This window comes from Equus caballus, chromosome 7 (genome assembly GCF_041296265.1).
Source record: "Equus caballus isolate H_3958 breed thoroughbred chromosome 7, TB-T2T, whole genome shotgun sequence".
Lineage (NCBI taxonomy): Eukaryota > Metazoa > Chordata > Mammalia > Perissodactyla > Equidae > Equus > Equus caballus.
In genome coordinates, this window is record NC_091690.1 from 90,356,026 (window position 1) to 90,368,985 (window position 12,960).

Consider the following 12,960-nt stretch of genomic DNA (forward strand, 5'->3'; position numbering starts at 1 on the left):
TTATCAAATTAAGTGATAAAATAGTTTTCTGTTTTAAGAGCAAATTACTTATTAAGGGCAATTTTGAGAAATACGTGAGGGAGGAGAAGCACTCCCCACATGTAACCTCTGGTAACAATTTGCCGTTTTAAGTAACCAGTGCTTCTAGAGAGGGGCTCTGAGAGTCAGACCCGCGTCAAGAAATGGGGTTTTGTGGGACTAGGACCATTCGTGATGCCCAGCACCCGATCTGTGTGCTGTGGGCGGGAGCACCCGGTGGGATACTAGAGTCCGCTCGTGTGAGCTGATAGTCAGCACCTCTTCCCAACTCGGCATCCGTGACGTCATGGGGATAGTTTCCAATCGGCCCTGGTGGGAGTAGTTACACCGCAGGAACTGGCAAATGCTTCAAATCAGGGGTTGTGTGTCGAGCTGGATCAGCAAGGCTCAGAGTTCAGGGTGACACAGTGAGTCAGTGGCAGAGCTGAGGTGGGAACCTAGGTCAGCCTGACTCCAGAGCCGGAGTCCTGACCCTCAGCTCATGCTGCCCTCCGTCTTGGCACATCAGGCTGTGTGTGCCTTGGATGACTTCTTTCCCAGCATGGGGTTCTGGAAGTGAAATGACTCTGTCGGGGGACTCGTAATGCTGGGTTTGGGGAGTTTTTCAGAAGGCTGCAAAATCAGGGCTGCAGTAGAGGTCTCAGCCCACTTTCTGAGTATTCTTGCTCTTCCTGTTTTCAGCTCTATGGGAGGCGGGCCCCCTGGGAGGATCCCGCCAAGTGGGTGATGGACACCTACCCTTGGGCAGCCAGCCCACAGCAGCACGAGTGGCCTCCCCTGCTGCAGCTCCGGCCTGAGGATGTCGGCTTTGATGGCTACTCCATGCCTCGGGAAGGGTCAACGAGCAAGCAGATGCCCCCCAGCGATGCTGAAGGAGACCCGCTGGTGAGTTCTCAGCTCCCAGAGCAGTTCAGCATTCATTAAGCGCCTACTGTATAGTGATGCAAGGCACGCTGGAAATAGGGAGGTGACTGAGCCCTGGCCTTGCTTTGGAAGGCTGGACCCATCACATGCTTGGGGACTTTTTTACCAATATATTCTCCCATGGTTCTAGTTTTTCACTAAAGCCTTTAAACCCTCTGAAATTTGTCGTAGTATAAGGGAAAGGTTAGGAATTTTATTTTTTCCCCTATGTGTCCCCACACCTATTGTCCCTACACCCCTCTTTGCCCTCTGATCTGGGTGCCACCTTGATCAGGTGCTGTCCTGGTCCACTGAGCTCTCCACTAGCAACAGAGCAGAAACAGAGCTTGCTAAGGAGCAGACACCCACGCCAAATGACCAGGGCACAGGCCAGGGAGGCTCGAGAGCACGAGGGACTCACGGAGGCCAGGGCGACCTGAACGTGGGTCCCACGGCCAGCGAGATGAGTCTCTCATGCTGCCTGAGCTTCCTGGTCACTCCGCTGTTGCTAAAGCAGCAAAGGCCCTTTCGGGGGGACCTGGGCCAGTGACGCTAACACTGCAGTCATAGAACTGCCAACATGAGGCCCGTTCATAGTCATACCGCAAAATTAGACCTAATCAATCACGGCCCTGTAAGAGAGGGCGGAAGCACGTAGACCAGAACCTCCCGTGGTTAATGGACCATTATCGTGCCTTAAGTTTAGGCCTGAGCTCCCTTGGCAACTAAAGCAAAAGGAAAAACACAGCAGAGAATATTACTTGCATTACCTAATGAAAGAACATCTTCATAAGAGATGCAGCAGGATTCACTGACAACTGATTTGCTGTCCTAGCCCTAGTGACTCATTGATTTGCTAGATGAAAAATAATAATAATAGGTGCTCTGGGCTGTCTGCCATCCTCCTGGCTGGTGCGCTGGAGCTGGGTCCTATTGGGGCTTTTTGAACAGAAGCTATTTTTAAATGCATTTGTTGTTTGTGTTCCTCTGCACAACCTGATTTGCAGCGTCTACAGCAGCAGTTTTACAGAGGAAAGGATTAAACTGTAAAAAGCCATTTCTAACACTAACCGTGGCTAAAAGCCAAAGTCATGGGGTGCAGGCTCATGAGGTCTTAACTTACATCAAAATAGAATTTAGGATATCCAGAGGAGGAATGGCCAGCTCATCCCCAGACACTCTCTTCTTAACCAGGAATATTTGAGTCACTCAATAAACACAGAAGGCGTTTAGATAAGACCTGGGGTTCTCGGAACAGTTACATAGGATTCTCCTTCCAACCCCAGGCCCCCAGAAAGAAGCGAGCTGTGCCAGCCCCACAAACCCTACTTACCAAGTTAGCTATTTGGTGTTTCTCCTGAGTCCCCTTCTCTCAGGCCAGGGCCACAGGTCTCTGTTGTAATAGCTCTCTCGTTTGCTAGTCTGTCCCCATCATGGGACTGAGAGCTCCAAGAGGACAGGACCTACTTGTTTTTGTTCCAGATTGTGTAGTATGGGCACACTGGGAATGTTTGATGAGTGAGTAAATAATCCTGGCTGTCAAGGATTTTCCATTGTACTTCAGCCCCACCTCTTCCCCAGGTACAGCTGTGCAGATGGGCAGCCGCTGATGGTGCCTCTGTGGCCTGGCTCCCGCAGGGAGACTCTGCTGGGCATCCTGAGGGGCAGCTGGCCAGGGCGCAGCCGGATTTCACACCCAGCTGCACCATGTCTTAGCCTTAGCTCACAAAGACCCTATCTTCCTAGCTTACTTACCAGATAAAATATAAAATACTTATACAACTTAAAGTTATAAATAAAATAAAAGTAGCTTTTAGTTTCCCATCTCCACTTTGAAAAAATGACTAATGGACCGTAGACCAGGGAAGAATCAAGGGCACCATCTTCAGACTCTTTTCATTACATCAGATGATGAGGATGATGATAGCAGATCACCTCTATTGAGCACTTTCTCTGTGCCCGGCCCTGTTCTGAGGGCCTGATACACATCCTGTCATTCTGTTCTTACTTCATCCCTAAGAGATGTTCTTCATCCCTCTGCTGCTGTTCTCTCTCCATCCTGTAGATGGAGAGCTGGCGGCTCAGATAGGTTAGGTAATTTGCCCAAAGGTTCCTGAATTGGAATCCACGAGGCCTCTCTGGGGCTCTGCTTATAGCTGTGCTGCCGTTCCCCTCCTTGGGAAGGTTTGACAGGAGCTGGAGCCCAGGGGCTCCAGGCTGCCCTCTGGCCAGAGCTGGGTTTGCTTGATGCTCATCGAAAGGGGAGCATGCGCTTCGGATGTCAGCCGTGCTGATGCATGGGTTCCAGGAGCGGGGACACCCACCTAGCACCTTAACCCAGGCTGAGGGCATGCTTGAGGAAGGTGTGCCCCTCCCAGATAAAAATAAATACCATATTGGTAGAGGAATTTCTATGCTGTTTTCAGCGCTCTGCATATATTGACTCAATCCACACAGAATGTAGCAAAAATACGATTATCATTCATATGTGACCCGTGAGGAAACTGAGGCACGAAAAGGTTAAGTAACTTGTCCAAAGTCATGCAGCTAGTAAGTGATGGAGCCAGGATTTGAGCCCTGGAAGCCTAGCCCAGAGTCCATGCTGTGGTCCACTGCCCCACAGCAGGGCCACAGTCCCAGGTGAGCCTCCAGGAGGCAGAGATGGGCGGCTGGCGGGACTGAACGCTGCTCATCCTGTCCACTCTTTCCCCAGATGAACATGCTGATGAGGCTGCAGGAGGCAGCCAACTACTCCAGCCCCCAGAGCTACGACAGCGACTCCAACAGCAACAGCCATCACGACGACATCCTGGACTCGTCCCTGGAGTCTACGCTGTGACAGGGGCCCGGCCGTGGAGCCGGCCCACCTCCTCCCCTCCTCACCCGGCTCCACCTCGATCCTCTGCACCATCCTGAAGATGCCCTCCTGAGCCAGCCCCCGGCCGCAGCCTGAAAGCTGCAAGGGACCCCAAGACCCCTCGTCCTGCAGCCTTGACCTAGGTGCAGCATCCCGGGCCAGCCGCTCTGGACCACGTCCTTCCACAGTGAGAACTGCACTATCGTCTGTTTTGTTTTCGTTGTTGTTTTGCCTTGTTGCTGTGACCTCCCTAAGACACTGAAGATACTTCTCGGGAAAGGATCATCACCACTGAAACAAAAAGAATTAAAAAAAAAGACCCCACCTGAAACTTGGAACCAAGCAGTATCCTGTCATGAGCTGCCCAGAGACAGAAGGGGCTGGAGTGCAGGTGGAAACGTAGACAGCACGGCTTCCCCTCAGAACAGACCCTCCAGACCAGCTCTGCCGCCAGCACGCCCACTTCCACACCAACCCGCCTGTCCACCCAGCCGGCCACAGACTGAACTGGTGCTAGCTAGGACACTTGCTTTGGTCACTCAACAAACCACAGAGCTACAGTGCAGGGAAACCTTAGGAAAAAGCAAATCGTGCTCTCTGTTCTGTTTTTAAATGGTGCTCTCCTTGCCCGAGAGGTATTTTGCCTGTTCCAGTCCAACCACACCTTTCAGATCCGTCAGCCTCCGATGAACCCACGAGAGTTAGTGTGGGGTCGTGCGAATGTGTGCGAGCGGATGTGGCTGCCATGCAGAATGGCCTGTGTCTGTTTCCTTCTTAGAGACAAGTGAATCAGGTTTCCTTTCTGACAACACTGTGTGCCGTGAGAATTGGTCTGCTCTGGAGAACTGATCACCCCTTTGAAAATGAGGTTGAGTTTCTCCCTTTCGGACTGTTTGATTTTGAAGATCCTTCTCCTTCCCCTCTTGGTCGGAATCGATCCTTTGGTGAAAGTGAGAACCACAGGAGTGGAGTTTCGGTTTGGTCCTGCTGAGTTTGGGTTTTCAGTTGTCCACCCTCACAGTTCTGCACGCTCACCTCCTCCCCCTGGGGTTGGGGGTGGTTGCGTCCGTAACGTGGACCAGGACCCCATCCCCAACACGCGGGTAAGCCCACCTTGCCTTTCCTTCTCGTCCTCGAGGCTTCAGAACGTGCGTCGACACCTCGAGCGCCAGCCCCAACCTCAGCCGGGGTGGGGAGGTCACCTCGTGAAACATTTGCACTTTCCTCAGAACCAACGGGACGCAATTCAACACGGGGGGGCAGCCGCTCCCTTCCAGAAGCCCCAGCCCTGGCCTCTGTCCGGACGAGCCTTGCCTGACCTCTTTGGTGCTGACCTTCCCAAAGCGATGCCTTACTGGTTTTGTACTAACCGTGTCCATTTATGAGTGTCGTGCCTGCCTGGGGTCCGTTTTTTTGTTTCCCCCTCAGAGCAAACAGGGCTAAGAAGTCATCTACTCCTTAGAAGAACTCAAGTCGCTGTGACTTTTCTCATCCAGTAGACTCGTTTGTGTGGATGCGTGACTATGGGAAAAAAAAAAAAGATCCATTTTTTAGGTTCTTATCAGCCTGCAGCTAACACCCTGACTGGACAACGATCTGTCTTGTGCAGGAAAAGGCAGAAGTTCCTACAAGTCTACGTAACATTGCTGAGACATGCCTGCTCGTGTGTGTCTTCAACATGCTGGTTATTTTCTTTACAGGGTGTGGTAAATCTTTGAGTTGTTTGTTTCTGTCTTATAAAGAGAATCTTTATTGGACCCCAGTGGGGGTGTCTCTGTTAACGATCAGGGTTTTTATTGCATCTTTTACATTTCTATTTCTGAAGATCCATCTCTCTGCATTTTTTTCTTACTTTCTTCCCACAAGAGCTTGACCTGAAACTGCTCACATTACGTTGGATGACACCGTTTTCTTCCTGGAAAGGAAAAGGGGAATGTGTCCCGCTAGCTGGGGAATGGAAAACCTCTCGTCCTGTCTCTGCTTTAATCTCAGTGGACTCAACCCCCTGCCGAGCCTTCCTTAGTCATCTGGGTGTGTGAGTGTGGCTTGTTCTGTTCTGTTTTTCATAACGTTTTTGATCCATATATTTAGCCTGTGACCACGGGCCACACCCTGAGCCTTCTGGTAAACCTGAAGAGTGGTCCTTCTCAATTTATCTCCCAGCGATGACCTTACACGCTCATACTGTGAATTTGGGAGGAGGTAAAATTGACTTCTCCTCTTGGGCAGTTTTCCCAGCCACCTGGTGAGTAGACACCTGCAGTATTGTTCACAACTTTTTTTTTTTTACGACACCCTCTCTTCACTTTCTCTTCTCCCCTCTCCCACAGACTTCCCTCCCACTGGGTCCAGGGCAGAACCGAGACCTCTGTCCCTGGTGCTGCCCGACTGGCGACCGGTGACTTTAAGTAGTGTAACCCTTGTACGATTCACAGCTCGGTGTCCTTCCTACAGTTTCGGGAAGCAGGGTTGTCTGACATGCACATTTCTTATTTTGGTCCTCTTCTACTTCAGTGTCACTCACCTTTGACAAAGTGACTTTCTACTCATTTAGGGCTCTGTCCGAAATGCTTCCATTTTGCCTTTTTTTACATTTAGGCGAATTTTGAAATATATGAAATTCTATGCAACATTTATGTTGAGTTACCAATGGAAGCCAAAAGTTTTCTTCCCAAACTGCCAAGAATTATACGGGCCATAAATGAGATGGGGGTACCGTTTAATTTAAGGGGGGGCGGGGTAGGGGTGGGACAGGAACAAGAACAAGATTTGCCTAGACCTTTGTGGTATCTTGGGGATGTTTTTTATTTTACTGTTGATGCTTAAATTTCAAAATTCTGTGTATTCAAATTTGATCGTGGCGAATCTACTTCAAAAGAAAAAAATAATCTGACTTTGTGGATACTAAATGGAAGGTTTGCTGTTTTGAGCTAGTTGTTTCCAGTGGAGCAGTTTATGAAATATGTTCTATAAGATGTACATTTTTTCATTGTAACATAGAAATTGTAAATAATTGATTAAAGTGCTGCATTTTGATGAATTTTTTCTAGCCATTTTTAAAGAGAAAACTAGGAATTGAGTATTTTGTGTACGGTATGTTTCCATCTTCCCTCCCTGCCTTTGGCCCTCCCCCCACCACCTTCTGCCTTCCGCCCCCCTCCCTACCTTCCTCCCTCCCCCACCTCCCCACACCCCCCCCCCAGCCTTCCTCCCCTCCCCCTCCTTCTTCCTCCCTCCCACCCTCCTTCCCTATTTAATTTTCATTTGTCCTGAGGTTTTTGGATTTGCCAACGATCTGCTGGAGATCATGCCCCACGTCATAGAGAATAAAGCTGATGATTGTACCAGTCTTAAATTATTCATGATTCAATAAAATTTATGCTTATTTATTCAGATTGGCGGTTTGGCTTTTCTGTGCTGGAGCGAGTCCCCGTTGGAGTTCCATTTCATGCCAAGAGGAAGTCATTCTTATTTGGATGCAGCAAACCTAGGGAGAATGCAAAACATTTGCAAACCTGTCATTGCCACTATGTCACCAACATCCCACCTCTTCTGTTTCTCATCTAAGTTATTGCTGCTCACATGGAGCTTGTTAGAAACGCAGAACTCCAGGCTCCTCTCGAACTCTAGGAATCACTGAGGATCTTGTGGAAATGCAGATTCTGATTTAGCAGGTCCAGGGCAGGGCCTGACACTCTCAGTTTGTAACAGGCTCCCTGCCGATGCCAGTGCTCTGGGCCCAAGACCACACAGAGTAGCAAGCCGTGTCAGCATCCGGCCGGCACCCTTGTCGACCTCTTGGCATAAGGAAGATTTTTTTTTTAACCTATTGAGTACATACCAATTGCCACATGCTTTCCCAAATGCTCCAGTATAATCTGCAAATGACCCTGAGGAGGTAAGTATTCTTACTCCCATTTCACAAGTGAAAAAAACAGGCTCAGAGAAAACAACTTGACAAGGATCCTAGAAGAGGTGAGGGAGGTGGAGTGACATGAAGTGTCCAGCTTATTGTGGTGCACAACAGTGGCCCAGCCCGGGGAGATGAGGCATCCCGATGCATAGCACAGGCAGTTTTTAACGCCTGTCAACAAACGAAGAGGAGATAGTCCAAATGTTTTGACAACTCACGTGACATATTCTACCCCCTTGCTATACAGAGTATTCTGATGTTATCTAGGAAATATGACCAGCATGGGTAAAGGGCATGATGGGCTAGGTGGCTTTTTATTTTAAATGTTTATTTTTTTATTTATGCTTGGGGGGGGTGGTGAGGAAGATTGGCCCTGAGCCAACATCTGTTGCCAATCATCCTCTTTTTTTTTCCCTCCCCAAAGCCCCAGTACATAGTTGTAAATCCTAGTTGTAAGTCATTCCAGTTCTATGTGGGATGCCACCACAGCATGGCTGATGAGCGGTGTGTAGGTCCATGCCCAGGATCCGAACTGGTGAACCCCGGGCCACTGAATCAGAGCACATGAACTTAACCACTCGGCCACGGGACTGCCTCTGACTTTTTAAAAGAAGGAAGGAAGGCAGGGAGCTGTGCATTTAAGTACTTACTAGGTGCCAGACACTGTACCAAGAATTTCACTTTGTCCTGATCACAGCACTTCTCAGAGGTGGGTATGATCATCTCCATTTTACAGGGAGAACATGGAGCCTGAGCAGTAAGTAACTTACTGTAAAGTAGAAATGGAGTTGCACTTTATCTGGTTCTAAAGCCCACATCCTTCTGTCACTTGATGCTACAGGGACCCTAGGATGGACTTTGAGGGGAGGATCACACATCCCTTCTGTATTAGTTATTTGCTGCTGTGTAACAAACTACTCCCCAAATCTAGCAGCCTAACGCAACAAACATTTTCTCTTTGTTTGTGTGTTTGAGGAGTCCAGGTGTGGCCTACCTGGGCCATCTGCCTCGGGATTTCTTACAGCACTGCAATCAACACATCTTAAATATTTACAAGGAATATTTAAAGCAAGAACTATGGAAAGCATCATATTTAATGGTAAAATCTTGAATATTTTCCCTTTCAGATTAGAAGACAAAGATGCCTCCTGTCACCACTTAGCATCATAGTAGAGACTTTAGTGCAGAGAAGAGACCTAACTCATGAGGATGGGAAAGGAAGAAATTAGACTGTCTTTATTCACAGATAACATAATGTACTTAGGGAATCCAAAAGAATTCACAGGTTATTAGAAATAAGTTGAATAAATTTGCTGGATATGAAATCAGTACTCAAAAATCAACATCCGTATGCAGCCAAAAGTTTAAAAAATTTAAAAATATCAATTTAAAAGCATCAAAAATATCAAATGCCTAGGCATAAATGCAATGTAAGATGTGTAAAACCTCTACACAGAAATCTATGAAACATTATTGAGAGAAATTAGAGAAGACCCAAAGAAATGGATGTATTCTGTTTATGTATTAGAAGACTCAATATTGTAAGGATATCACTTCATCCAAAATGGACTATAGGTTTGATGTAATCCCACTCAAAAAGCCCAACATGGTTTTTACGGGATTGACAAGATGATTTGAAACTGGATATTGAAATGCAAAGGGTGCAGCACAACCAGTGAGGAAGAAGAGGAAGAGAGGGATTTCTCTACCAGACCCCAAGACGGATAGTAAAGGTCATTAATGAAGACTGTGGTATCAGTGCCACCACCGACAAAGAGTTCATGAAGACAGAATAGGACAGACTTTCCCAAAATAAACCCAACGCACGCTTGCCTTAATACATGGAATGATGAATATGTTGTTTCAGACCAAAGGACCTATTTTATGGAGGAGCGAACGTGACAAAGGACAGACTACCATGGGGTCCACTGCTTCCTTCTATAGAGCTGGAGGTCAGACTGTCCTCTCAGAGGCTGAATTAAGGCAGCAGCTTGGGACAGACTCTGTGTGTTGGAGCACAGTTCTCATTTTCAACCGCCAGCCATTATTTGCTGCTGGGTGCCCCACGGCCAGAATACAGAGGTGTGGGGACCGAGGAGTGGAAGCAGGAGCCACCCGCAGCGACCCACCTTGGGAATTCTCTGCTTCCTGTTCCTGCAACTCCAGGCTCTGCGGAATTCGAGGGGCTGGTCCCTGGCGTGGGGAGGTGGGAGGAGGGCTTCTTCTCTTCTCCCATGGACTTTAGATCTCCACCTGCTCCCTGGTCACTTGGGACTGTCCCCGCTGGCAGCGACAGGAGTTACTCTGCTGGTGGGGTAATCACCGTGATTGTGCTGAGGAGCTAGGGCTGCATAACGGGAGCGGTGAGAAGTATGTCTGGAACGTGGAGAGCTCTCAGCGTCACCTCTTGGCAGTGCCGTGCCTGGCGATAACTGTGAATGGGCATTTGCAGCCACCACAGCCCGACGAGGCCAAGGTAAACCGTTGCTCAGATCCTTCAGGAAGGAAGGTCTGGGTCATCCAGACCTTTGGAAGTGCTGGCTGAGGGTGAGAGGGACCCGGAACGGAAGACTGAGACAGGAGGTGCTGAATCTCAATTACGGCCCTAGGACTAGCTGTAGCAGTGGAGACGGTAGCTTGATCCACCAACCCTCCCATTCTGGGTCTCTCTTTAGAGATTGCCACCAGCCACCACCTTGGAGCATGGACAACAGAGTGGACTCAGTGCGCTGAGTGAGTGGTCTCAGCACTGCAAGGCGTGGGCTCCAGCAGACACCACTGATGCCTCAGTCCACACCCTGACTTCACCGAGCCTGCAGGGGGCAACTGGTGTGCTGACAGCTTCCCACCGCAAGCACCCAGGTCTCTTCTCTCTGAGAACTTTCTCCAAGAGCAGAGCAGCCCACCAAGGACTCAGTGCCCCCATAGACCCTACAACCAATGCAGGACAGGAGCTGGGGGACGAGTGCCCAGCTTTCTATCCTTCTGTGGGACAAGTGTGGGGCACATCCTACAGGGCTCCTTAGGGGGTCCCCAATGGGACTGAGCCCCAGTTGCCCACAGTGGCAATTAAGGACCCTTTATTGGCTTTCTCCCTTCCTCGTCACACTTTGTCTACTCCCTCCCTCAGAGCTGGCATGAGGATGAGGGCCCTACGGCCCAGCCCCGAGAGGGACTCTGCCTTAAGTTTTGTACCCCAGAAGCCTCACTCACCTCACCCTGGTCCCAGCTCTACCCTCAGTTGCGCTTCCTGACAGCACAGCACAAATCAGCTGTCTGCACCCAGGTCCTTTCCCAGGATCTGATCAGACAGCTCAGCAATTCCACTCCTGATTGTTGTAAGGGGTTGAACCGTGTCCCCTAAAACATTATGTTGAAGTCCTAACTCCCAGTACCTCAGAATATGACGTTGTTTAGAAATAAGGTCCTTGCAGGTGCAATGAATGAAGATGAGGTCACATTGGAGTGGGGTAGGCCCTTAATCCAACATGACCGGGGTCCTTGTAAGAAGATAATGCAAAGACTTGAGGGAAGAACGCCACGTGCGGATGGAGGCAGAGAGAGGGCTGTGTGGCAGCAAGCTGAGGCCACCAAGGACTCGTCGCCTCCACCAGGAGCTTCTAGGAAGAGGCAAGAAGGGATTCTGCCCAGAATCTCCGAGGGAGCACAGCCCTGCCGACACCTCCGTGTCAGACTTCGAGCCTCCAGAACTACGAGAGAATAAATTTCTGCTGTTTGAAGTCGCCTAGTTTGTGGTCCTTAGTGATGGCAGCCCTGAGAAACAAACGCGATTATGTAATGAGCAGAAATGCGTACACATACACACACACCAAGAAATACATGCACAGTAGCCAAGACACGGAAACCATCCAAGTGCCCATCATCAACTGAGGATTGGATAAAGAAGATGTGTATATACACAATAGAAGACTACTCAGCCAGAAAAAAGACAAATTCATCCTATTTGCAAAAACATGGAAGGACCTGAAGGGAATTATGCTAAGCAAAATAAGCTGGACTGAGAAAGACACACACTATGTGACTTCACTCATATGTGGAAGACAAACAAACACATGGACAAAGACAACAGTTCAGTGGTTACCAGGGGGGTGAGGGGTGGGCACAGGGGGTGAAGGGGAGCACTTATGTGGTGACGGTCAAGAAATAATGTACATCTGAAATCTCACATTGATGTAAACTATTATGACCTCAATTAAAAAAAAGTTAGAAGAAAAAAAAGGAAATTAAAAAAAAGAAATCTGTACACAAAATGTCCACAATAATCACAGTGTTCATTATAACAAAACCTGGAAACATTCCACACATCCACTGACAGTCAAATGACAAACGAAACTGTGGCATGTCAATGTCAGACAGCAGTGAAAATGTTTGTGGGTGGACATTGGGTGAATGTCGAGTGAAAGCAGCCAGAGACAAAAGGATCCAAATGTGTGGTCCCATTTCTGTGAAGTCCACGCTGCTGTTAGGGGTGGGTGCACGCCTGAGTCGTAAAACTATAAAGCAATGTGCTGGGCAGGGGCCGTGATCGGGACAGGTAGGTTTGGAGGCTGGCAGTGTCCTGTTTCTTGACATGAGTGACGATTACACAAGCAGCTGCTCGTATCTTTGTTTTGTGCGCGTTTTTCTGTGTTATACTTCACAATAAGGTGTTTAAACAATGAACGCTACCCCAGGCTGCCCGCCCAGTCACCATTCCCCATGATGGTGCAGGGCAGCTGAGAATGCTGCTCTCGAGAGGGAGGACATTGAGGCTTTGACCCCCATCCCATCACTAGCTTGAGGTTTGAATTCTCAGGAATTGCTTTCCAAATCCATAAATCGAGGACACTGTTGCACCCACCTTGACACTGCTGTGTGAGCCTGGACAGGCTGACCCACTGCCCCACGCCTCCACCCCTCTGGAGTGAACTGAGGCTAACCGCTCCTGTCTTGCAGGACTCGGGGAGGCAAAGCATCCGGAGTGTGCCGATGCCGTGAAGTACTCCCTTGATCTTCCTCGTCCTCCCAGTTTTGACTTCCCTGGCCGTGCAATCTCTGTAGAGTGTCAGAGGCTGGAGCTGCCAGGCCTCAGAGGATGGAATTGGGTCCAGAAGGGGAGGAGACAGAGAGGTGCATCTGGGCCCCAGACAAGGGGAAATGTCCTGAGGGTCACAAATAGGGAATAGGCTGCTTTTTAAGATAGTGAGCACCCAGTCGCCGTGGGAGTCCAAGCAAAGGCTGGAGGACC

At 49.2% G+C, this 12,960-nt stretch overlaps 1 protein-coding gene and 1 long non-coding RNA gene across 22 annotated transcripts in view; one reads left to right on the forward strand and one right to left on the reverse strand.

Annotated features, from left to right (window-relative positions):
• NAV2 (neuron navigator 2) overlaps nucleotides 1-7,192 on the forward strand; it is a 706,422-nt gene extending 699,230 nt beyond the window's left edge. For 20 of the 21 annotated variants that reach the window (XM_070274944.1, XM_070274945.1, XM_070274947.1 and 17 more), the window contains 2 exons: nucleotides 721-924; nucleotides 3,656-7,192. In XM_070274944.1, coding sequence (XP_070131045.1) covers nucleotides 721-924; nucleotides 3,656-3,781 — 330 coding nt within the window. In that variant the 3' untranslated portion in view covers nucleotides 3,782-7,192. The remainder of the gene's footprint in view (nucleotides 1-720; nucleotides 925-3,655) is intronic. The other variant, XR_011441179.1, reaches the window with a different exon arrangement.
• On the reverse strand, nucleotides 7,155-10,068 carry LOC138925231 (uncharacterized). Its single transcript, XR_011441180.1, has 2 exons — nucleotides 9,842-10,068; nucleotides 7,155-7,286 (listed from the first exon to the last, which is right to left on the reverse strand). It is a non-coding gene; the product is annotated as an uncharacterized lncRNA (long non-coding RNA).
• Between the last annotated feature and the right edge of the window lie 2,892 nt (nucleotides 10,069-12,960).